Source organism: Hippopotamus amphibius, chromosome X (assembly GCF_030028045.1).
Source record: "Hippopotamus amphibius kiboko isolate mHipAmp2 chromosome X, mHipAmp2.hap2, whole genome shotgun sequence".
NCBI classification, from domain to species: Eukaryota; Metazoa; Chordata; class Mammalia; order Artiodactyla; family Hippopotamidae; genus Hippopotamus; species Hippopotamus amphibius.
The window spans coordinates 35090243-35114604 of record NC_080203.1 but is presented as its reverse complement, the minus strand read 5'-3'; the positions used below and the strand labels follow the sequence as shown (position 1 = coordinate 35114604).

The 24362-nt window shown below is 36.5% G+C and overlaps 1 protein-coding gene across 2 annotated transcripts in view; it reads left to right on the top strand.

Moving 5' to 3' along the window:
• Window positions 1-22487, top strand: part of PLS3 (plastin 3) — a 76711-nt gene extending 54224 nt beyond the window's left edge. For both annotated transcript variants that reach the window (XM_057717765.1, XM_057717766.1), the window contains 13 exons: window positions 3367-3496; window positions 3999-4131; window positions 6278-6359; window positions 7408-7573; window positions 9409-9551; window positions 12025-12120; window positions 15706-15901; window positions 17436-17514; window positions 18255-18369; window positions 18555-18688; window positions 19352-19475; window positions 19694-19818; window positions 21249-22487. In XM_057717765.1, coding sequence (XP_057573748.1) covers window positions 3367-3496; window positions 3999-4131; window positions 6278-6359; window positions 7408-7573; window positions 9409-9551; window positions 12025-12120; window positions 15706-15901; window positions 17436-17514; window positions 18255-18369; window positions 18555-18688; window positions 19352-19475; window positions 19694-19818; window positions 21249-21381 — 1656 coding nt within the window. In that variant the 3' untranslated portion in view covers window positions 21382-22487. The remainder of the gene's footprint in view (window positions 1-3366; window positions 3497-3998; window positions 4132-6277; window positions 6360-7407; window positions 7574-9408; window positions 9552-12024; window positions 12121-15705; window positions 15902-17435; window positions 17515-18254; window positions 18370-18554; window positions 18689-19351; window positions 19476-19693; window positions 19819-21248) is intronic.
• The last annotated feature ends 1875 nt before the right edge of the window (window positions 22488-24362 follow it).

Sequence of the window (24362 nt, the reverse complement as noted above, 5' to 3'; positions counted from 1 at the left end):
GCTGCTTAAGAGGTGTTAATTGCAAACCAGGCTACAAACATGTTAATAGTAATTTTGGAGAAGAATATATATATGGCAGAGAAAAAGTTCCCAAACTATATATAAACTTCACGTGTTGAAATTAAACATATTAACTGATCTTGTTTCTTCAAGTATTTCAAAACTAAATTACTGGATTTTTATACTTCCAAGGTAATATTGGGGTTTTTTTCCTGCATCTGTAAAAAGACCGGTATGGCAATAAGTTCTTTCAGCAGAGAAGTCTGTATTAAACTCTTATTTTCACAGTGAGAACCTTGCTCTTACGTAATGGTAATAAGTTATTGACCTGTTTTAGAACTTTTACTAATATTACCAACCTCATAGGATTAAGTAACCTCATATAAGTGCTTAGAACCGTACCTAGTAGATAGCAAATGCTATACAGGTGTTAGTTGTTGGTAGTTATTTCTATTTATTAAAAGGGCAGTATTCTTTTCCTATTATCACTAAGTTTAGGCATACAGCAGATTCCCCAAAAAGTAAAAATTCAAATCTTCTATGTTGGAAACAAGCCTCAAACACTGGAAGCCAGTCAGTATTTTTTTGCAATTCTTTCTGAAATCTTTCCTTAAGTCCTGTGCCTCTGCATTGCTTTGGTTTGGCCACTAGTGCTGATCTAGGAAGGCGATGACACTTTTAAAAGGAATAAGAAACATATACATTTCATAAAAGAGACTGGAAAAGATGTATAGAACCAGAGTGAGCAGTGTACACCAGTTTGTTCATACATGATAAAGAAAGTCCCTCCTCATGGAGGGAAAACAGCACGAAACAGTGAGCTCATTAGTATCACCATGGGCAGCTTTGAAAAGATTCATTGACAGCTCTCCAGCACAGTAGTTGGCCTGGTCCTATCTCTGATTTCAGAGATTCTTGTTAAGCCAAGGCTTATACTCAAATTGCTTTATTATCCACTCCAGTGATTTCTTTACTAAAGTAGAAAATAAAATGCGAATTCCCATGTAGTGAATCAATTTAACAGACACACAAATCTTCAACTATCTCTTTTAACATTTTTTTAAATCTAAAGAACAGAGGAAAATACTATGAAACTGAAAATTCGTGTTTGGCTGGAAGAATTTATTTTAAAATATTTAGAAAAGGAACGTCATGGAACTTTTGTAAGACAATTGAAAATTAATTTAATTGCAACTTTGCAGTCAGCGTGTCATTCCTAAGCATCAAGAGTTTAAGTAGAGCTATGTAAGTAATTGCATTAGAATATGGTACAGCAGACATTCTTTTTTTAAAGTTATTATTATTTGTATTATTCCTCTTTTCCATGAGGTGTACAAACTTGAATTTATTCTTCAGCTGAAATTGTGATTACGGAAACAACCTGATTTTTAGAAGCTGATGATCCTTAAGGCAAAAATAGTCATAATAATAAAAATAACTTTTCATACGTCATTCTGAAGCAGTAGCTCCAAGGCAGTCACATTTTGGAGACTTTTCTCATTCCAGTGATTTATGGTATCTCAGTCATGAGGAGAAGCAGACATTTTAGATTTTAAGTTACTAGACAGTGTTCCACTAAATGAAGTAGAGTTCAGAATGAGGTAGAATAGTAAATATTGTTTTTTCACTGAGCAGATATATAGTTATCAAAGAGGGAGCTGTGGTAACAAAATGCATCACAATTAAGATGGCTACCTTCCCAAGTAGGCATTTTGTTGTATAATCATGGCTTGGAAGGTAAGGTACATTAAATGAAATTATGGTTGGAATCAGAGTGTGAGTAACAATAATTTTAATAATTTGAAAATTTCCCAGAGTACACGAGTCAGTTCCACCCTATTGATACTTAACAGTCAGTATAATGGCCAGAGAGAAGGAAGAGTGATTTCATTGGTTGTGTGTAAAATTTAGAGCAGTCACTATGTGTGTGTCTATATTCGTATACAGACACACACACACACCCATTCTAAAAGTCTGCTTCTGAAATTATAGGTATAGCATAAAATCATTTCCACAAAATGGAAATCGAGTAAGCTTGATTTTTGTAAAACTTACTGCTTACTAGGTATTTTCCTAAATAAAATTGGGTTTATAAGTCCAAAGAAGGCCAGGATTTAAGGACGGTAACAGGAAAAGATGACTTTGTGATGGGGCTACAGCAGCTTTCCTCCCAGTTACCAAAGGCACTGTTTCGCAGTTGATTAATTACAAAAAGGTGCCCTCCTGGAAAGACTAAATGTAAAAAGGCACCCTCGCCCCTGCCTGCCACAGTCTTGTGCAAGACACCAGGCCTAGTTAGGGGAGCATGGGCTGGATTTCAGCTTCTACTCATGCCTGCTCTCATAGACACAGCCTGAACTGCTAAATATCGTGACCCTGTTCTATGACCTTCAAACGCAGGAGGCCCCTCCTGAGGTGTGTGTGTAAGTATGTACTTGTCAGTAATGCTAAAGGCCTTTGGGTTATCTTCTATTTGCTCAGGGACTTTCCCATTAGGGCCATAAGTTTCTTTCGATAAATCTATTGTGTTCTAAACACCTTTTAAATACGCTTTTATGAAAATGCTACATCTTGCTCTTGTTTTTCTGGCGGTGGCTATTTTAGCCATGCATATTAGTAGCTCAGGAACAAACTGGAGGTTAGGTAAGTTCCAGTATTTCAGGCATACATAAGCTGACCTTTGGAATGTCCAGTCATTCAGCCAAGTGGTTAGAGTAGGGTGGGAAATTTGCTTTGTTACAACCTGCTCTTGTACAGTTAGAATGTACAAGTTCATTTCACTAGCCATGTGTGCCGTATTGTGAAGAGAAGCTCAATCACTGAAAAGCCTCTTTTCTGGGCTTATTCTTAATAGGCATCTATTGCTGCCAGCTTAACACATTTTCCCCCTTATTATTCTATTCTAGATCTTACTGAGCTACCCCAGGATAAAAAAAATACAAACCTTTTTTTGGTTGAACCATAAAATTTTCATCTATCTTTGCACTATGAATTGTGCTTAAGAAGGGGGGATTCCTTTAGTCTCTTCTCTCCAGGAATAGAACAAAGCTTTCCTTGTTCTAGAAAATTAACAGATTTACCTGTGTCTTTGAACTACACTAGTTTTTGGCTTAAAGCAGATTCAATGCATGTGGCACTTAATGTTTTTGACAAGCGTGTACAGTTGACTTCTGGCACTTTATTTTTGGTAGCAGTATTGAAGTACTTGTTCAGCATTTTAAAAACTCAAGCCGTTTGCCTTATTTGCTTTATCTTTTAATACTTATCACCTATGGGGGGAACTGTAGGTTACCAAAGTATAAAAAAAGATAAATATGCTTATACCCAGTTGAAAACTGTGGATCAACAACATATTTTCGTTAATAGATTTTCCAAGAGGTAAAAAGCAGTGATATTGCCAAAACCTTCCGCAAAGCAATCAACAGGAAAGAAGGGATTTGTGCTCTGGGAGGAACTTCAGAGCTGTCCAGTGAAGGAACGCAGCATTCTTACTCAGGTAATAGTTTCACGTGTGTTAGGTGAACACAGTGCACTAAGTAGGGTGCCTGCTATAATGTCAAGGAGGGGCTCTAGAAACACACTGCCTCCTAATTAAGAACACAGTCGAAGTCGTTGTGACCTATATTTGGACTTGGGGCTAATACTTGCCATAAAGGCATTATAGGTATTTATTGTAGGGCTTTGTTAGCTCATAAGAGCCACAATACAATATGTGCACAGATAGGTTTTATGGCAGAACTCTACAGTAATATAAATAGAATTTTTAAAGAATTTTGCAACTAACTTCTCTAAGGATCAGTTAACCCTGCTCTATTCTTTTAATTTTGTAGCTCCTAGTAGCCACTGTGTTGCATTCAATTGTCTGGGTTTCCGAAGAGGATAACAATGGGCTTGTGACACGTTAACGTACAGCGCTCCTGAACAACTATTTCAGGCTTTAGAGTCAAGTATTTAACCTAGAGTATGAACTAATGTCTTCTTATTCCACATAATTTTAGAGGAAGAAAAATATGCTTTTGTTAACTGGATAAACAAAGCTTTGGAAAATGATCCGGATTGCCGACACGTCATACCAATGAACCCAAATACTGATGACCTGTTCAAAGCTGTTGGTGATGGAATTGTGCTTTGGTAAGATTTCCAAAAATAGTCTTCCACGTAATTGATATAGTTGTTTCTGGACGCCTAACAGATTCATCTCAGGGAGTAACTAGAATAGAAAATTGTCTAGGTTCTGCCCATTTCATCTCTAGGTCTGTCCGTGAAAGTACCACCAAAGGTGAATCTAAAACTCAGTTATTTAGACCAGAGACCTCTTCCTAGGGAAGCTCTCAGCTTCCGGTTTCTTCTCATCACTGAGTAAGCTAAGCATTACAACTTCATTGAAATTTTTATGTCAGTATCTCTTTATTCTCAAGTACCATAGCTTCCAAAACAGAAAAACAGACCACTTGTCACTTTTCACTCTCCAGTTACTTACTTCTGAAAAATGCATTTGTCACTGCTGCTGCCCCAGACCCAACAGTGTCTCGGCAGAAATGATGTAAGATTATCAACAGTTTGTCAGAGGATGCAGCTCTTTTTTGAGGCAGTGGAGCATAGTGGTTAAGAGCATGCTCCATAATCAGTCTGCCTGGTTCCTCTTAGGCTCTGCCATTCAGTAGCTGTGTATAGATAGCTGTAATCATGATATGGGCCCCTTTGAACCCTCCTGCACTGTTGGTGGGAATGTAAATTGACACAACCACTATGGAGAACACTATGGAGGTTCCTTAAAAAACTGAAAATAGAGTTGCCATATGATCCAGCAATTCCACTGCTGGGCATATATTTGGAGAAAACTGTAAGTCAAAAAGATACATGCACCCCAATGTTCACAGCAGCACTATTTACAATAGCCAAGATATGGAAACAACCTAAATGTCCACTGACAGATGAATGGATAAAGATGTGGTACACATACACAATGGAATACTACTCAGCCATAAAAAAAATGAAATAATGCCATTTGCAGCAACATAGATGGACCTAGAGATTGTCATACTAAGTGAAGTAAGTCAGAGAAAGTCCAATACCACGTGATATCGCTTATATGTGGAATCTTAAAAAAAAATGATGCAAATGAGCTTACAAAACAGAAACAGACTCACAGATATAGAAAATTAACTTATGGTTACCAAAGGGGAAAGGGAGGGGAAGAGATAAATTAGGAGTTTTGCATTAGCAGATACACACGATATATAAAATAGGTAAACAATAAGGTCCTACTGTATATAGCACAGGGAACTATATTTAATATCCTGTAATAAACCATAATAGGGAAGAATTTTTAAAAAAAAGGTACTTGTCCGCTTTGCATTTTAGGATCCATCCATTACAATCCCCATATTACTGTACTTGCCTCACAGGGCTGTTGTGAGGATTAAGTGACTACATATAGAGCACTTGGAACAGTGCAATGGGTATATTTCTGATGACAGTGTACAATATACAAAATTATTTTTTCTTTCAAAGAGGTCATTTTGGTTGTTTGAAAAGCTGATTTTAAAAATGTGAGATATCCCCTTCCTTGCCATTTATAGGCTGTAAAGAAATATTCCCCATATGTTTTAATAGAGACACTCATATATTACTATTTATTTAATATTTAAATTTTGCATGGAAAGAAGCATAGTTTTCCCTATGCTGAATAACTTGTTTTAGGGCAGTATTAAAAACATCTAAATGTTAGAGTCTAACTCCAAATTTTACCAAATGAGATTCTTCCTAAGTCAGATTGTAACCTAATTAATATAACCTTTCCTTCTCCATGTATTATCACTGTATTTCCAGCACCAAATATAGTACCTGGTGCATTATCTAGACACTCAATAAGTATTTGGTGAATGAAAGAATCTCATGCTCAACTAATTTTACCTCTTTGTAGATAAATGGTAATTTTAATTCTGCGTTATATAATCTAGAAGAGAGATTCAGTTTCAATGTGCAATATTATGTTTTTAACATTTATTCAATGAAGTTTTTTAGTAAATAATTTAATTTTGACAATATGCCCTAATGCCCAACTCAGAAATACTCAATTACTGTAACTACTTTGGTCTGTTTTTTATTTGCATTTTTATATGTATAGTTTTTTGTGATCAACGTGATAAAAGTCATATTGCATTTTTTTTCAGATAACATGAGAGACATGTTACAATAAGCCTTACAATATTTGTGTATATTAAAGATTATTTTAAATAAAATAAGTCAACTCAATTTAAAATTTCTGTTTCAGTAAAATGATCAACCTTTCAGTTCCTGATACAATTGACGAGAGAGCAATCAACAAGAAGAAACTTACACCCTTCATTATTCAGGTGTGCACTCTTCTCCCCTCCTTCCATGAAACTGTTTGAAGACTTGTTCTACAGACCATAGGCTCTGCACTTTGCATCTTCTCATTTAATTCTTATAACAAGTCTGAGTTGAGGATTATTTTCCAGATTTCATAGAAGAGAGAAGCTGAGACTCAGAAAGGTTTCTGAGCTTTATTGAGTTTAATGCTGCAACTAAAGTTCAAATCCAGGTCTAACTGCAAACTCTGTGTGTGGTCTTTTCATTACATTTTGTGTTCAAACATACATAAATAAGCAAAAATAATTAAGTTCTTAATTAATTAGCATGCTTAAAGAATAGAGGGGTTTTACGTTCCATTTAGTGAGTATTAGATGGTTAGATAGCAAAATTCCCTCAGGCAAGAGCATCTCTTGGGATGTGGACATTGAGAACTTCTAGAACTCTCAGGTATACTCAATAGCCCTCTCATTTAGGCATTTTTAGAAATATGACACTTAACCCATATGGTTATACTTACTCTAGTAACTCAGCCTTTCCCTTAGTGTCAGTGTTCTTCAAAAGGGATGAAATAAAAATATCGAGGTAACTTCCCCTGTAAATCTGAAAAAGACAGTAGCAATGAGGCAAGATTTGTATTAGCTATGCTTTTTAAAGAAATATTTATTTATTTATTTATTTATTTATTTATTTATTTATTTAGGCTGTGCCCGGTCTTAGTTGTGGCACACAGGATCTTTGTTGTGGCATGTTTAGTTGCAGTACGCAGACTTCTTAGTTGTAGCACACGAACTCGTAGTTGCGGCATGCATATGGGACCTAGTTCCCCAACCAAGGATCGAACTCAGGCCCCCTGCATTGGGAGCACGGATTCTTACCCATTGGACCACCAGGGAAGTCCCTAGCCATGCTTTTAACACCAAAGCCTGGACATTGCTTTCTGTGGGTCATGTATGGGTAAAATTAATACATAATTTCCTTACTGAGTGTTATTTTCAGTGAAGGGAGAAATAGAGTGCCAAAAAATCAGAAAGGTCAAGAAGCAAGTGTTATAAATTGGCTGTCTTGCAGGAAAACTTGAACTTGGCACTGAACTCTGCCTCTGCCATTGGGTGCCACGTTGTGAACATTGGTGCAGAAGATTTGCGGGCTGGGAAACCTCATCTGGTTTTGGGACTGCTTTGGCAGATCATTAAGATTGGTTTGTTCGCTGACATTGAATTAAGCAGGAATGAAGGTAATGGAACGTGGTCATAATTTTGAAAGTTGTTTATTGGTTATTTTTTTCTAGTCATGCAGACTGTCATGCTTTTACTTAATTGACGTGATTAGATGATAACTAGAATTAACATAAGGTAATGTTATAGTGTTATTCAGGAAAACAGCCTAATTATAACTTTCTTTAGTAGTAATTAACATTAGTCTGGCACTTTAGAATTCATTTCACAACAAAGACACAAGAGCACACAGAGTTTAAGGAACTTGCCCCAAGTCCCCAAACTTGATATCTGTTCTTTTCTGCTCTGCCCTCACAGTCTCCAACCCCATCACCACCCTCACCTCTACCAGTGTACACCATCTCCTATTATTTTTCATACCTTTTCTATTCTATCATAGATTTAGGCCTCTTCAAAAATATTCTAACCTGCCCTTGATGGTCTCGTATTTCATGAATTAGCAGAAGCATCATTCTTATAGCATAGGTTTTAATTTCACATCATAGACTTCTAGGAGGTATAAGCATATGCGATACAATTGTCCTGGGGTCCTAGGAAATACTATATTATCCTCTCCTTTTGAAGTTTAAAATATTCAGCATCACTCCCAATATTCACATTTCCTTCCAGAAATCACCGTATCAATCCTCAGTTACTTTGGGGGAAGAATATATATTGGGGGTTCTCAGTATTTCAGGGTCTCACAATGCCTGTCAGCAGTTTTATTTTGCACATTTATCCAAGACTTTATTACGCTTACACTTTAAATCCACTCAGAGGGGCCTATATTTAAACAAATAAAATTTTTCTAATTGCTGGCCTCTTCAGAGCAGTGTTTGTCTTGGTAAAGGAGTTGAAGTCCATTGAAAAAGGAAAGAAAGACAACAAAATTAAATTACAGTGGCTCATGTAATAAATCAAATGATTTGTCTTGGACGAGGTCTCGGGCGCATAGATATCGGCTGTTTAATCCTTTGCAGCCTTTGGCTTGGAGATGGGGAGCTTCAGAAGGAGGTTTCTATACAAGTAACCATGTTGTTTCTGCCCTTGCTTAAATTCTTCAGTGCAAGAGGGACATGGCATGAAGTGGAGTCCATAAAAGATGAAATTTGCCGGTTAGAGGTATTACTTAGACCTCTTTGGAAATCAGGCAGTTTCAGTCTTCCTGTTCAATGTATATCTCTTTTTATCTTATGGGAGGTAATTATTGCATAAGGACTACACAACTTCTTCATAAAACAGTGCTTAAATTTAGACAGTGCTTCGTGCAGACACCCAAACTTCTACCTCTTAAGAACCTCTGGGAATATTTATCAAAAAACCCGTGGCTTCTTCTACACATTCAATTCAACAACAAAAAATTATTGGGCAGTTAGGTGCTATAGGAAATGTAAAGTTGAATTCTATTCCTTTAAAAATAGATTTAACACTTCAAGAGTTAATTAGTTATACTTAAATAGAAATAGCATAGGGTTTGTGTACTCCTTTAATCAAAAGATTAAGTAAAAGGTTCCAAAATTTTAAAAATACTCCCCCAAGTCTCTGATTTTAATATTGTTTAAGAATAATTTATGTAAATATATGACATAATGTGAAAAAATGTTCAACTTAAAATAATAAAGAATATGTTATATATTTGCTGTGTATTCTCATAATACAGTGTTTCTATCTGTATTATATTCTAATTATCTACTTTTATTTATCTTTGTTATTAGACTGTGAGTACCTGAAAACCAGGAACTAGGTCACAGTACTTTTTGTACCTCTATTACTTACACAGAGTGTGAAAAGACTCAATAAACTTGTAATAACCGTTATCATGTAATATATTGGATGCGGGTTTTTTTCCTTATAGCCTTGGCTGCTTTACTTAGAGATGGTGAGACTTTGGAGGAGCTTATGAAATTATCTCCAGAAGAGCTTCTGCTTAGATGGGCAAACTTTCATTTGGAAAACTCGGGCTGGCAGAAAATCAACAATTTTAGTGCTGACATCAAGGTAACTGTGCAGTTATTAACACTTTGGGGGAATATAATGACTCGGGAGATTTCATGCCAGCTTAAAGGAGGGAAAATCCAATGAGTTTATCACCCAGCCTTGTTGCTTCTTGACGCTGACAGTAGATTTCAGGAGAGAGATGGAACCAAGTAAGAAGCACTAGCACTAAGTCTAGCTTTCATTTTGTGGAAAGGGGTAAAAGTATTATAGTCCTAAGATTTTCTATTCCTCAGTTCAACATGGAGTATGAAAGGATGGGCAGTCATGACTCTTCTGTTCCTGTATGCCTTTCCCAGGCCTTAGTATACCTGTTAGTAAAGATGTAGAAGAGAGAGAAAGGGCCTCAGGATTCCCCATCCCTTTTCTTATTTGGCCCCTCTTCTGTCATGTGCTCCCTCCTTCAGGCGTTGAGTTCTTGAGGGTAGTTATTTATCTTATTTATCTTATTTATGTCTGTGTCTCCTACCTCAGTCCCTGCCCTTGCATAACTGCCTTCCTGCTAAAGCCCACCTCTAACACAACACCTGGCACATAGAAGACTCACACAGATTTCTTGCGTTGAGTTGAATTTTGGCCCTTGCTGCTCACCGTGAGCACTAGGGGAAAGTTGCAAGGGCGGGAGACATCAGTAGCACTCATTTACCACACGTTGCCTCTGGCATCTCAGGGAGAGAGGGCCAAAATCACCACAGCAGATATCATGGCATTCTCGTTAACCAACTCGACTCTCTCCAAAATCCAGATGTTGGAACACAGGGAACAAACTCAAGGATCTTCACCAGATGCCATTGACCAATAGGGCTATGAAAATAGTCTGTGACCATATCAGTTTGTTCAGTGGTGAGAGAAAGTAATGGGATATGTTTGCATTACTGATTTCATCAGTGAAAATTAAGGATGGCCCCAAAATTATAAAACCAAAACTGACCCCATCCCTTCTTTTAATTTATGCAACGTGCTTAGCCAGCTATATTTTGCTTTACGCATTAGATACATTTCTGAAAACCATTTGTAAATGTATTTTACGTTCCGAGCACATAATTTAAATGTATAAAAGGGAATCTTGACAAATGAATATTTTTTGAAAAATATTCTGCTTCGAATATTTTTAAAAAGCAGACAATTGTTAGGGTAATGTATGTTCAAGTTCAAATTTTCACCTGTAAAGCCCCTTTTCAGGGTAATAAGTACAGGCTCTGTGGGGTCTACTCTTTTCCTATCTTTCTCAAGTGCATAGGGCTAGATTACAAATTGTTTCTGCACCTTTAGTAGGTAATTGTAAGTGAAAGCACTTCCACAGCTATAATGCACTACTTCTTAGAAGGAGATAACCCCTGTGCCCACTAATGGTATGGTCTAGGTTTTGCATCCCATGAATTGCTCTGAAGTGGCTTTCACTCACCTGATTCTCCCCATTCTTAGAATCATTTCTGGGGAGTGTATCAAACTTACTTAGGTGGTTCATTTAAGATGCATCTTTCTGGGCAGCTCCCAGTGATCTGTACTTGGTAAGTCTGAGGTTGGATCCAGCAATCTCCATATTGAACAAATTCCCCAGAGGATTAGGATGCACATAGGGTTTACCACAAGAAACGTTCCTTTATAGTCTGTCCAGACTGTCATGGCCCAGTAATAGATGACTATCGTAGCTGGGAAGGTGATCTTCAGCTATAACAGGATTAAGGAATCTTCATTCCAGTTCCTGCCTCTGGTACAACTTGATGTGTGTGTTGAAGACCCTCATTAAGTGTTTGCACTGGTACAGTGGTTTTCACGTTTTGTTCTGTGCAGTGTCCACACAGCCTGAATTCACCCAGCCCACGCCCCATATGAGCAATGCCATTTTTTTTGTAGGTATTGGGATTCCATGTAAAAGTGTTCAAGTGATGAAAGAGTTCAAGGGGTTAAAACAAAGAGAAGCTTGTTTGGTTAAATATGTTCAGATAATTAAGGGTTTAATGTTATTTCACCACCTCAAGTGTTACTCATTTAAAATTTTTGTCATTTAAATTTACAATTAAATACATCTTTAACACAGCTAATCTCTTCTCCATAGGTTATGGTATATACATATTGTGCTTTGTAATGATGTAACCTGTTTTTTCTCTTTCCATATGCTTCCTGGATTTCTCCTGTCCTACTTTTTTCTCTTGCTTGTCTTATCTATCAAGCTTATTGACTTCAGTAACTCAGTGAAGGTACAGAACAAGTTATGTGTTTACTAGCATTATTGTATTGATGACTTCAATAAATTGTAAAGTCATGACAAAATCCAGTTCATCGATATTCAAGGGAGACCTAAGGCCAGATAGGTGGACTTTTCTGGGGAGAGGAGCTGTTAAATTAGAAGGTTAGAGATCTGTGTCGTACATTCTCACAGAATCCAATGCAGATATCCTTCCAAATATGGGACAATAGGGTACATTCATTCTTTGTAAATGTGATCTCACTGACATTTTCAATTCATTTGTAGGATTCTAAAGCCTATTTTCATCTTCTCAATCAAATTGCACCAAAAGGACAAAAGGAAGGTGAACCACGGATAGATATTAACATGTCAGGTTTCAATGTAAGTAAAGATGTTCTTTTGAATTCTACAAGCTTACAAAGTTGTTGTCAATTTCTTATAAATAACAAGAATTGTTATAATTGCATGTTGTGGTGTTGGCAATTTTAAGCATTATTTTAAAATTTATTACTTGTAAAGTGTAATTCAGAAGCAGAAAGTCTAGCTTTGTTTTATGTTAATAGTTTATTAGTGAGTTCTGTAATGATGGTGGTATTGGTTTATATGGATGGCATAAAATATTCAAACCAAGTGTGGGAAAATAAGCACTAGACGCTAATCTTTTCCAAGTATTTGGATTATAATCACAGTGATAGATTTAATGACTACATATGCATACATGCATCTATAATATTCCTGTGTTGAGAGTAATGTGAATATGTTTACAAACTCCTGATCCCTGAAATCCAGTTTGGGGAATTACCACATTGGACCATGTTCCCTGGTTACATCACTTATTTGTTCAGTGACCTTGGACAAGTTCCTTCCCGAAATTGAATTTGACTTTGTTCATACCATGAAGTAAAGAGTTGGCCTAGACTATTTAGTCTCAACTTTCTAGGATCCTGTTGTTCTTGGTACTCATTAGATACGGAATGCATTCTACTGGTTTTTAAAAAATCCACATTTCTAGCCTATTTCACAATAAGATTGAGTGGATTACACTGGCTAAACCATTTATGTTGCCCTTACCAGAACTGAATTTGTAACTGACTCGTAGTGCTTATATTTCTGTCTGTTTTTAAACGTGAAATTCTTCAGTTCGGGTCACTCTTGGCACAGACGAACTCCCTGTGCACTAAGGGAGCTGTCTGGAGTAGCTAGCCAGGTGATTTTATGCCTGGGTAGATGGCACCAGTATGTTGATTCTGATTCTGATACAGCTCTTCTCTAGTCACTCCTCCCTAGTTGATCTTAAAGTACTTCCTCCCTTGTCTCTTAGCTCCTCAAAATCCTTCAAGGATTCCCCATTGACTCTAGAATTCAGTCTGAAATGTTCTGCTAAGCATGTAAGGCCCTGCTACACCATCTTGCTCCATCCCTTCTAGTCAGTCCAGTTTCCCACTACTCTGTCACCCACCCCCTGCCCCACCACACACACACTCATTTTACCTCTGAGTGTAAAATGAGTGAGGCTTTCCTCATGCTTTTCCCCTTGTGTTTCTGTGTCCTTCATCTTTTTCAGCCTTACATCTTCTTTAGAGATATATATGTATCCATCACCACATCAAGTTTCCTCATGATCCTTTGTAATTCCTCCCTGCCCCCATACTCCTCCATCCCAGGCAACCACTGATTTGCTTTCTTTCCCTTTAGCTTGAATTCTTGAGAATTTTATGGTGCTCATTTTATCTGGCTTCTTTCAGCATAATTATTTTGAGATTCGTCCATGTTGTTGCATGTATCATAAATTCATTCCTTTTTGATTGCTGAATAATATTCCAGTGAATGGATATACTGTAATTTGTTATCCATTCACCTGTTCATGAACATTTGGATTGTTTCCAGTTTGGGGCTATTACAAATACAGCTGCTCTGAACATTCATATACAAGCCTTTGTATGCATATATGCATTCATTTATCTTTGGTAAGTACCTAGGAGTGGAATGGCTGGGTAGTATGGTATGTGTGCGTTTAACTATTTTAAGTGGCTGCTAAGTTGTTTTCCAAAGTGGTTGGACCATGGCACATTGCCGCCAGCAGTGCGTGAAAGTTACAGTTCATCCTCCTGCTCACTGACACCTTAGTGTGGTTAGTTTCAACATTAATCATTTTAACAGGTGTAGAGGTGTCTCACTGTGATTTTAATTTGCATTTCCCTAATGACAAATGATGTTGAACACCTTTTCACGTAGTCATTTGCCATCCATATATCTTTGTTTAAACACTTTTAATTGCATTGTTTTCTTCTTGTCAAGTTTTGAGTGTTTATATATTTTGAATACAAGTCCTTTATTGGATATATGATTTGCAAATATTTAGTCCCAGTGTTTTTCAAAGAACAGACGTTGTTAATTTTGACAAAGTCAGATTTAGTCATTTTTTTTCTTTTATGAATCATGCTTTTGGTGTTGTATCTAAGAAATTTTAGCCTAACACAAGGTCACAAGCATTTCTCCTTATATTTTCTCCTAGAGGTTTTATAGTTTTGGGTTTTATATTTAGTTTTTTACATTTGGGTTTTACATTTATAGTGTTGGGTTTCTCTGTGTGTGTGTGTGTGTTTGGGGTTAATTTTGAATATGATGTGAGGTATGAGCTGAAGTTCTTTTTTGCATATGTATATTTTTTATTTGATTATTTTTTGTTTCACTATTCTACAATATATTTAACTGTTTGCACTTTTAAATTCGGGGGCTATTTTAAAGCTTCCTTCTATTCCATTATTATCAATGCTTTTTGTTTAAGAATGCCAAGATGACCAATAAATAAGGAATTTTAGAATAAAAATGATAAATAGCATAAACCAAAGTATTAAAGTAACAGCTAATAGGTTACAAGAAATGGGCTCTCTGAGAGGAAGTCACTCGGCTCACAGAGGATCCTGAAGAAAGGCTGAATCCCACTCAGTTGCCCATCTGCTGGTGGTTACTGATTGCTCTGCAGATGGTAACAATGAAAGGTAACACAGTAAACACGCACTGTGCTGGAGTCCCAGACCATCAAGGCACCTCACTGGAGACTGAAAAACTAAAGATAGCATCACCCATTAAAGACAGAGTTAAGACTCTCAAACTATACAATCTGTACTGTGTTGGTTTATAAGTAACATTCCTCAAGTTTCCTTTACCTTTTTTTTCCCCCCAATTATAAAATCCCTTTTCACATGACACTGTTTCCCAGAAGAGCTACTTTTGCCCTGGGGCAAACTGGGGCGGAGATGTCTGTAGTAGCTGCCAAGAGCATTCTGGGGGGCAGGTCACTAGAAACGAATAATCCAAAAGCAACTGTTCCTCCTGCAGCTCCAGAAGGAGCAACTTTTATTTTATTGGTAAGAGATGGGAATGGTGAGCACCTGGGAAACTATTTTTACATTGGTCTGAAATCATCAGATCTATAATTTAAAATCTTTACCAAACCATATGTTAGTCAAGAGATCAGCGTGCATCTTTCCAAAAGAAAAAGACAAAATGGAGAAGAAGATAAGTTAGGAGTCCTAGGAATTAGTTGAAAGTAAGTATTTTTTACAAAATTATTAGAACCTGGTATCCCTGATTATTATCTTTAAAATATTTTCCCATAAGTCCTTCATCTTTTTCAGCCTTACACCTTCTTTAGGGCTTAATTTTTAAATCTGAACGTTTCGCTCTTTTCTTAATGAGTTTTGGCATGAGAGATGTCATCTCAATTGAGTTAAATGTTTTCTGTCCTTAGATATATGATCTGGTGCCATCTAGGGTATTTTCAAGATACTGCATATCCAGCACAGCCAATTTTTTTTTTTTTTGCATTCAAAACAATAATATAAGCACCATATGTTCACTAAGAGAAAATAGCATTGTATACCCAGCCTATCGTTGTAGGAAAGCATTTCTATATTTTTAGTACTGTCTTTTAAAAAATGTCGTCTTATTTTACTTCAACAGGAAACAGATGATTTGAAGAGAGCTGAGAGTATGCTTCAACAAGCAGACAAATTAGGTTGCAGACAATTTGTTACCCCTGCTGATGTTGTCAGTGGAAACCCCAAACTGAACTTAGCCTTTGTGGCTAACCTGTTTAATAAATACCCAGCACTGACTAAGCCAGAGAACCAGGATATCGACTGGACTCTATTAGAAGGTAACTAACAGTTTCTTAAATTATGTTTGGGATGACAGAGTAGATAGAAATACATAGGCCACAGTGATTTCATAATCTTGATTTCAATAAGTTTTCTTATCCACTTTCCTTTCGCAACTGTCTGCTAGTAGTCCCAAGGGCTGAGTAAAAAGTGGCAGCTGATAGAAAGGGATGATACAAGGGAACTTTTAAAGTAAGCTAGCCTATCTCACATGTACTCTGATAGAGGAAAAGAAGAATTGCATTCTGCCACAGAGAGGTTTTCAGATTTATTTCTTATTATACATTTTTATTGTGGAAGATAATTTTTTTCAAGTGAGTTGATTTATTTTTACCAGTTCTATGGCCCATAAAAATTTAAATGGATTTGAGTACAATTTTTAAGTTTTACAACCACAGTCAATCTTTGTATTATTACATTTGTAAGGAAAACATCCTTTTGGATGATTTTAAAAATCCCAATTTAAATGTTCATGAATTAATAGTCTTTACATTCACTGTTAGTCATTGATGGGCATTAATCACAAATCAACACAATTCTCACAAGCAGGTGGTTGTTGATTATTGGCAGAATCCAGATTATGTTAACCAGGGAATGGTTTCATTAGTAGACTGTGTTTCTACAAAATAAATAACGTTAAAAAAAAGAAAAGTAAGCTAGCCTAGGGTCACTCAGTTTAAGGCCACTTAGTAAACCAATGTTTTATTTTAATATTTTAGAATTAGGTCACTTTTTAAACCTCTCACCAGAAAAATGCATATATGCATAAAATTTACACACATGCATAAAATTGATAAATTTACAATATTTATGTTTCATTCTTCCATTCAGACTAACTGAAACTGGCCCCAGTTCCTTTCACACTTAACCTACTCAAAAAATAATAATAATGCATGGCAATTATTCGTTTAAATTTGGGAAAGGCAGAGTCTACCTTTGCCAGATTATATATGCATGAAGTATAGTACTTAATTAACAAATATAAATAGTAGTTCATTGCATATCTACTAGCATTGCTATAAAAATTTTAAATTTTATGCTTTTGAAGTTTCAGATAATTTGTTGCTCTAATATAGGCATGTAAAAGGAGTACATATGAAGCTTAGTATTTGTTAAATGGGTAGAGGGAAGATATAGATTAATATGAGTATAGAAGTTTATATGACCATAACAAAATTTTAAAATAGAAACTAAACTGATAACATCAGTTACTTTAGAGGTATGGGGATTTGGGGAGATACTGGAGAAGGATTAGATGGGGAGGAGATTATAAAAACTTCACAAACCTCAAAATTGCTTACCTGGTTATAATAAGGTTTTATTCTTTACTTTTAAAATAAATTCATCCAATTTATAAAAACTAGCATGTATCTAGAGAGAATGTATTTAGAGAGACTGCTAAGAGAGTCATGCTGGAGAAAAAGCTCTAGATTGGTAAAGAAGAAATAAAATAATCTTATATGTGGGTTGATTTTATATGCACGTATACAAGGTATTTAATAAATATATCAACATTGTGAATATTTTTAATAGGAGAAACTCGTGAAGAAAGAACCTTCCGTAACTGGATGAACTCTCTTGGTGTTAATCCCCATGTAAACCATCTCTATGCGTAAGCTTTCCTACTGTTATTGTAAACAGTTATGAACATCATGAATGGATGCTACACAAATAATTACAGCTCTAAACCTTTCCTAAATGTTAGTTTGTAGCACTTACAAAATGTTGAGTGGTGACTTCCATTATCATTTTCCAAATACACAAAAGCCCGGATTTCCTTACGTGATCATTAAGTGAAAGAATGTATAAATGTCTTTCTAACACCCTAGGGAACAGATACTTTATATTTTGAAACAGGCCAGAGAGCACCTGAAGGAGCCCATCCATGATGCCTTGAGGCCTTTGTACTCACTGTTCTCTCAGCCCAGGATGCCTTATTCCCTTGCTGTATTCAAGCCACTGATTCAGACCCTGACCACTAGCTACCACTACTTAACCCCAACCTCGTCTTTTTTTTTTTCCATAGCAATTAAATACACTCCAAATCACATTATCCATTTATCCATATACTTGTTTATTTTCTCTCTCTCTCTGACTCTAAAGGCCAGGGATTTTTGTCCTATGTGCCCAGCTTCTAGAACAGTACTTTGGAAACAGTAAGCTCTCAATAAATATTTTTAAGTGAATTGGATGGTGTTACCTCTATTTTCAGCACAGATTGATAAAAAATATGAGTCTTGGGTATTATCTATGGTTTTATATATCTTGTTTGACAGTGTAGTGCTATTGTTTTTAAGGAAACATAGGCCCAGCTGTCTGAAAGCACTGATCAAATTCTTTTTAAATCCTTAGTGACCTGCAAGATGCCCTGGTAATCTTACAGTTATACGAGCGAATTAAAGTTCCTGTTGACTGGAGTAAGGTGAATAAACCTCCATACCCGAAACTTGGAGCCAACATGAAAAAGGTAAATAATGAAGTTGCCGCATGTATTTGTTACAGGCTGTTTTTATTCTCAATTTGTTTGTTTAGAAAACTCTTTGGCTCTGAGCTTCTCAAGGAAAGGAACTGTGTCTTAACTTTGTGCACAACATGCACATACAGATTAAACAAGTGAAAATCTTTTAAGCATTTGCTTTTGTGTGTTTGCAGCTAGAAAACTGCAACTATGCTGTTGAATTAGGGAAGCATCCTGCCAAATTCTCCCTGGTTGGCATTGGAGGGCAAGACCTGAATGATGGGAACCAAACCCTGACTTTAGCTTTAGTCTGGCAGCTGATGAGAAGGTATGGTACACACTTTTAGCTGTGTAAGCTTCACTATATATAAGACAGGTCTATGATCTAGTCATTATTTTTAAGCAAACGTATCAATGACTACACTTTTGAAATTTCTGTGTTTAGACTGTGAAGTAAGCTTAAGTAATGAATATATGTTGGATGGTCAATGGGAGGTGGCTTCTGGAAAGTTAGGCAGCAGAACTGTGACTATTTCCCTTTTTTCATAGGAAGCCTGACCAACAGACTTGAGCCTCATTTAGTGTCAGTGAATAAAAATAGCAAAACTTATGAACATCCCATGTATACATTTGAGAAAGAGCTCTTAACTGTAGTACTGAAAAGCATTCATTATAACTGGGTACCAGCCAAAGCACAGCTTATTTGAAGTCCTTACCGTGGTTGGACTAGTACAAAATGAGCCTGCAGTGGACTGTTGGGCTTACTCATTAAAGCACTGAAAATCTTTCCCCCACCAGTGCAAAAGGCAGCACAATGGCAAGCCACTACTACTTGAAATGTTTTTTTTTTTCATATAGTGTGAATCTCTTTCCATGAAATCTTTAATCTTTCAAACCTAAGGAAAAGAAATGAAAGATAAAGCATCTTTCTAATATTTGAATTTTTTCTCATAAGGTAAATCAGAACCTTTTCTCCTGCTGCTTCTTTTAGATATACCCTCAATGTCCTGGAAGATCTTGGAGATGGTCAGAAAGCTAATGATGACATCATTGTAAGCTGGGTGAACAGAACATTGAGTGAAGCTGGAAAATCTACTTCCATTCAGAGTTTTAAGGTAAGAATACTATGTTTGACTATTAAACATTATGTTTGCTATAGAAAGTATCTATAATTTGGAAGGCTAGCCTTTGGTTTCTTTGTAAGAATCATTGTTGGGCTAATGGCATGATTCTTTTTTAATTCACTGGGCTTTGTTTTTGGGCAGCTTTATAAAGTAATCCACATTAATTTGTACACACTGAAATTTTCAGATGTATTGTCCTTTTACACTAGGACAAGACGATCAGCTCCAGTTTGGCAGTTGTGGACTTAATTGACGCCATCCAGCCAGGCTGCATAAACTATGACCTTGTCAAGAGCGGCAATCTAACAGAAGATGAGAAGCACAATAATGCCAAGTAAGGGATGCTGCGTAATATCCTGGCAAGAGCACAGGCGTTGTAGGCAGGCAGACCTGCATCCTTATTCAGGTTCTGCCGCTTGAAAATGGTGTCATCTGGGGGAAACCTCTTCTAGCCTCAGATTCCTCATCAGTAAAATGGGAGCAATGATACTTACCTTGGAGATTTTGAAATGAATAAAATATATAAGAGCCTAGCATTGCACTTGACCTAGTAGGTAGGTACTCAGTCAGTCATTGCTTTAGTAGATTACAGAAATAATGTATGTTTTAATGCAACTTAGCTGCAAACTTACAAGGGAAAGATGAGCTAGGAATAACCATTCCTTTGATAAGAGTATTCTTCTGTCACACTCTTTTTTTTTAAAAAAACATTATCTACTGATGTCTCTCTTAGTGTGCATAGACCACTCTGCTATGTATGTTGAGCTTATTATCTTGGTCCCTTAAGTGGGCAAGATGCTAAACCCTCAGCTGAAACTGTGCCTTGAAAGTTTCCTACATTTCAACAATATTGACAAGGTCTTTTCCACCTGTCTCATCCCTTTTTCTCCAAAGACCTAGACTGTGACCTGGTTTCACGGGCAACCCATGAAAGTTTTCTCAGTATACACTGAAAATCAGCCCCCAGCGCGGCTTCACAGGATAGCTAAGAAGCATTACTGCAAAACTTTGTGGTTAAGCACGTCATTTCTTCCCTCCTTGAAAAAATATTTGTAGCATAATGTGATAAAGATTTAATATCCATAATTTATAGAGAACTCTTGAGACTTCTTTTCCCAGAAACTTGATCATCTTTAAAGATTCCTGTTGCAGAACACCTAGAAATGCCTCGTGTATTAATTGAGGGGGGCTTCTGCAAATTTCCCCAGCTGAACACATCAGTTCTTTCTCGCTTCCTTTCTGTACCCTTTCCATTCGTTGCTTCAGCCACTCTGTCCATGTACCGTGTAGACTGTCTCCCCTCCCTTGCATATTTGGAAGTATTCACTGCATCTGCCAACTTGTATTTTGCATCTGGCATAATTTTCCACCCCGTATCTCTAAGATCTCATAAGAGTTACTGTTATCTTATTACATGCTCAAAGAGAATATCAACAATCTGGGTAATTATGTATATATTCTAGAAAAAATTTTTTTCATATCAAATCAGTGCTCCAGAATTATTTCTTATTTTATATTGTAGAAAAGGAGTGAATGAATATTATCAGCCCCAAATAGTAGGCCTTAAAAATCTGGTGTCACTTATGAGTGACCTCACAAACAAAATAAAACAAAATAACGAAAAATGAAATCATTCCGGTTTGAACTTTTGCTATAGAAGTTTTGCATCCCAGACAAATGATGATATAAGAGGAAATAGATGTCTCATGTTGTGCCCTTGACTGATCAGAATTTCACTTTAATTTTTGTTTCCTCCAAAAATAGGTACGCAGTGTCAATGGCTAGAAGGATTGGAGCCAGGGTGTATGCTCTCCCAGAAGACCTTGTGGAAGTAAAGCCCAAGATGGTCATGACTGTGTTTGCATGCTTGATGGGCAGGGGAATGAAGAGAGTGTAAAATAACCCATTTGAATAAAAACAACCTTGTTCCCAGGTGCATGATTAGCAGGTCAGCAGTTTCCAGGTGAGGTGCTCATGGCTTAAGGAACTGTTGGTTATTTAAAGGACTTTTAGTTTTAACAAGACTAAGCGCATCATGGGAGCCCTCAGGGGAAAGAGTTTTAATAACAACAACTCCTCTTTCCAGTAGTCAGGGTGGATTTGTCAGGCCCACCTGAAATGTGCTCACAGCCAAATCATTTACTCGCTCCTCCTAGACTGCTGCCCTTGACGTTTCCCATTGCTGTACGTATTTCTCTCTATGTATCTGTTTCCCTCTTAGAATGTCCACCTCCTGGGACTTGCTTAGTTGATTGGATATGAATATTATTAGACAATAATTTTTGCTTTCCATCCAGTATACTAGTTCTTATTCAAGAACTGTGGTCAGAGGGTATTTGGATATGAGTATCCTTTGCTTATCTTTCTAGTACTGAAAATTTACAGAAGTAACTGGCTGTGCAGAATGTAATAGAAGCTTTTCATATTCTTTTATTCTTAAAATCAGTATCTTTTTACAGTATTCTTTCTACATGATCCTTTTTTGTACATTTAAGAATATTTTGATTACATTAAATAAGACTGCTGATTTTGCTACTTTTTTTAAGGGGTCTTCAAGTAAGTAAAAAACATACATTAGAGGTAGAGGAAAAATGTACCTTGAATTTCCATCTTCCCTCTTACACCGAAGCTGTAAACAATTGACATATTTTGTCTTAAAACACTTGGTTCAATATATGCTTATTTGTTTTAAAACCTGTATCATCAAACTCTCTCTTTAGATTTAAAATGCTGTTGAATATGACACTTTTGAGGAGAGAGAGGGCTCAGCATTTAGGCAGGATACAGTAGGCCAAGTATGCTAAGTGTATAATAATTTTTCTAATTTTACACCTAAGACAAGGAGATGTGGTCACTAAAAAAACATATATGTAGGACTTAATGTACTCTTGCTTTGTCAAGCTGTTTGCTATAGTTTTCAAGATCATAATGTTACTCTAACTCTGAAAAGTGATGTAATCTGGTAGCAATGTATTAGTTCAAATAAAGGCATTTACATAATGATTAGTCTCTTCATGCTTATGTCCCTTAGTAGTAGACCAATAATGTTTGCCAGGTTTTTTCCTCCAATATTCTCTTTTTCTGGTGTACTTTATAAAATGATGTTTGTTAAATTTCAGCTTTTGGAGCTGAATTACAGGGGCTGAGTTAAGGATACGATCAATGGGGTAGGATGGTTTTCTTCAACTTACCAAAATGTCCTTATCCAATTTCTCCCTTTTTCTTTCTTTTCCATCTCATTCACTCTTTTCAGTGTTCTATTTTATACAGAAGATTGGAACATTGGGAATCCCAACAACCAGGGAAGAGAGATGGTTTTATGTTAGGTTTTCTCTACCTCATCACTATATGGATATTTTGGGATGGATAATTCTTTGCTGGAGGTGGGTGGGAGATGTCCTGTGCATTGCAGGGGGGTTAGCTCTATCCCTGGCCTCTACCCACAGAGTCAGTAGCACACCCCCAGTGTGTAGACCAAATATGTCTCCAGACCTGGCCGAATGTTTCATGGTGGGAGCAAAATCATCTCTAGTTGACAACCTGTTGTTTATGGTACCATTTCAAGGTTTTGTGAGAATGAGTAATATGAAATGTAGTCCTCTGAGGAACTGCATGGTGATACTATAAAATATTTTGTATGTATAGTCTAAGGATGACCTTTCTTAGTATGATACAAACCCCAGAGACATAAAATGAAAGAATGATAAATGTGACATTCTGCTTTTGCAAAATAAACAAATAAATAAATATAATAAAGTCAAAATATAGATGACCAATAAAAAAAAGTTTAATCCCATTGTCTTAGTCCATTCAGGCTGCTGTAACAAAGTATCATAGACTGAGTGACTTAGAAATTTATTTCTCACAGTTAGGCAGTCTGGAAGTCCAAGATCAAGGCACTGGCAGATTCACTGTCTGTGAAGGCCCACTTCCTGGTTCTTAGATGGCTGTCTTTTAACTGTAACCTCACATGGTGGCAGGGGCATGGAAGCTCTCTGGAATCTCTTTAATAAGGGCACTAATCCCATTCATGACTCCACTCTTATAATTTAAGGCACCACCTCCTAATACCATCACACTGGGAGGTTAGGTTTCAGCATATGAATTTTGGAGGAGACCCAAACATTTGGTCTATAGTACCCATATGATGGATTTTCTTAATATAAGGACACCTTTTATGAATAAATAAAAGACAAGTCTTCCGCAAATGTATACCAGGGTAACTGATGAGATAGGACGACTGTCTCTTATGACCAATCTTCTACCTTGAATTTCCTGTCCTTATCTACATTCCTTTCCTTCCAAGTACAAAATTTCTCTTTCTGATCTTTCATTGTTAATGTATAGGAATGCAAGAGATTTCCACATATCCTAATTTTGTATCCTGCAACTTTACTGAATTCATTGATGAGCTCTAGTAGTTTTCTGGTGGCATCTTTAGGATTTTCTGTGTATAGTATCATGTCATCTGCAGACACTGACAGTTTTACTTCTTTTCCAATTTGGATTCCCTTTATTTCTTTTTCTTCTCTGACTGCCGTGGCTAGGACATCCAAGACTATATTGAATAAAATTGGTGACAACGGACATCCTTGCTTTGTTCCTTAGAGGGAATGCTTTTAGCTTTTGACTGTTGAGAATGATGTTAGCTGTGGGTTTGTTATATATGCAAAAGTATCTTTAAAGATGTTCTTTTTAATCCAGGATACAATAAAAATTTACACATTGCATTTGATTGTCAAGTCCCTGTTCTGTCCTTTAAAATTTAAGATACAGAAACAATCTGTTGCTTTTCTCATCTCTTGTGCCATTGACATTTGTTAAGAGTTTAGACAAGTTTTGTAGTAGGATGACCCACATCTGAATTTGTCTGATTGT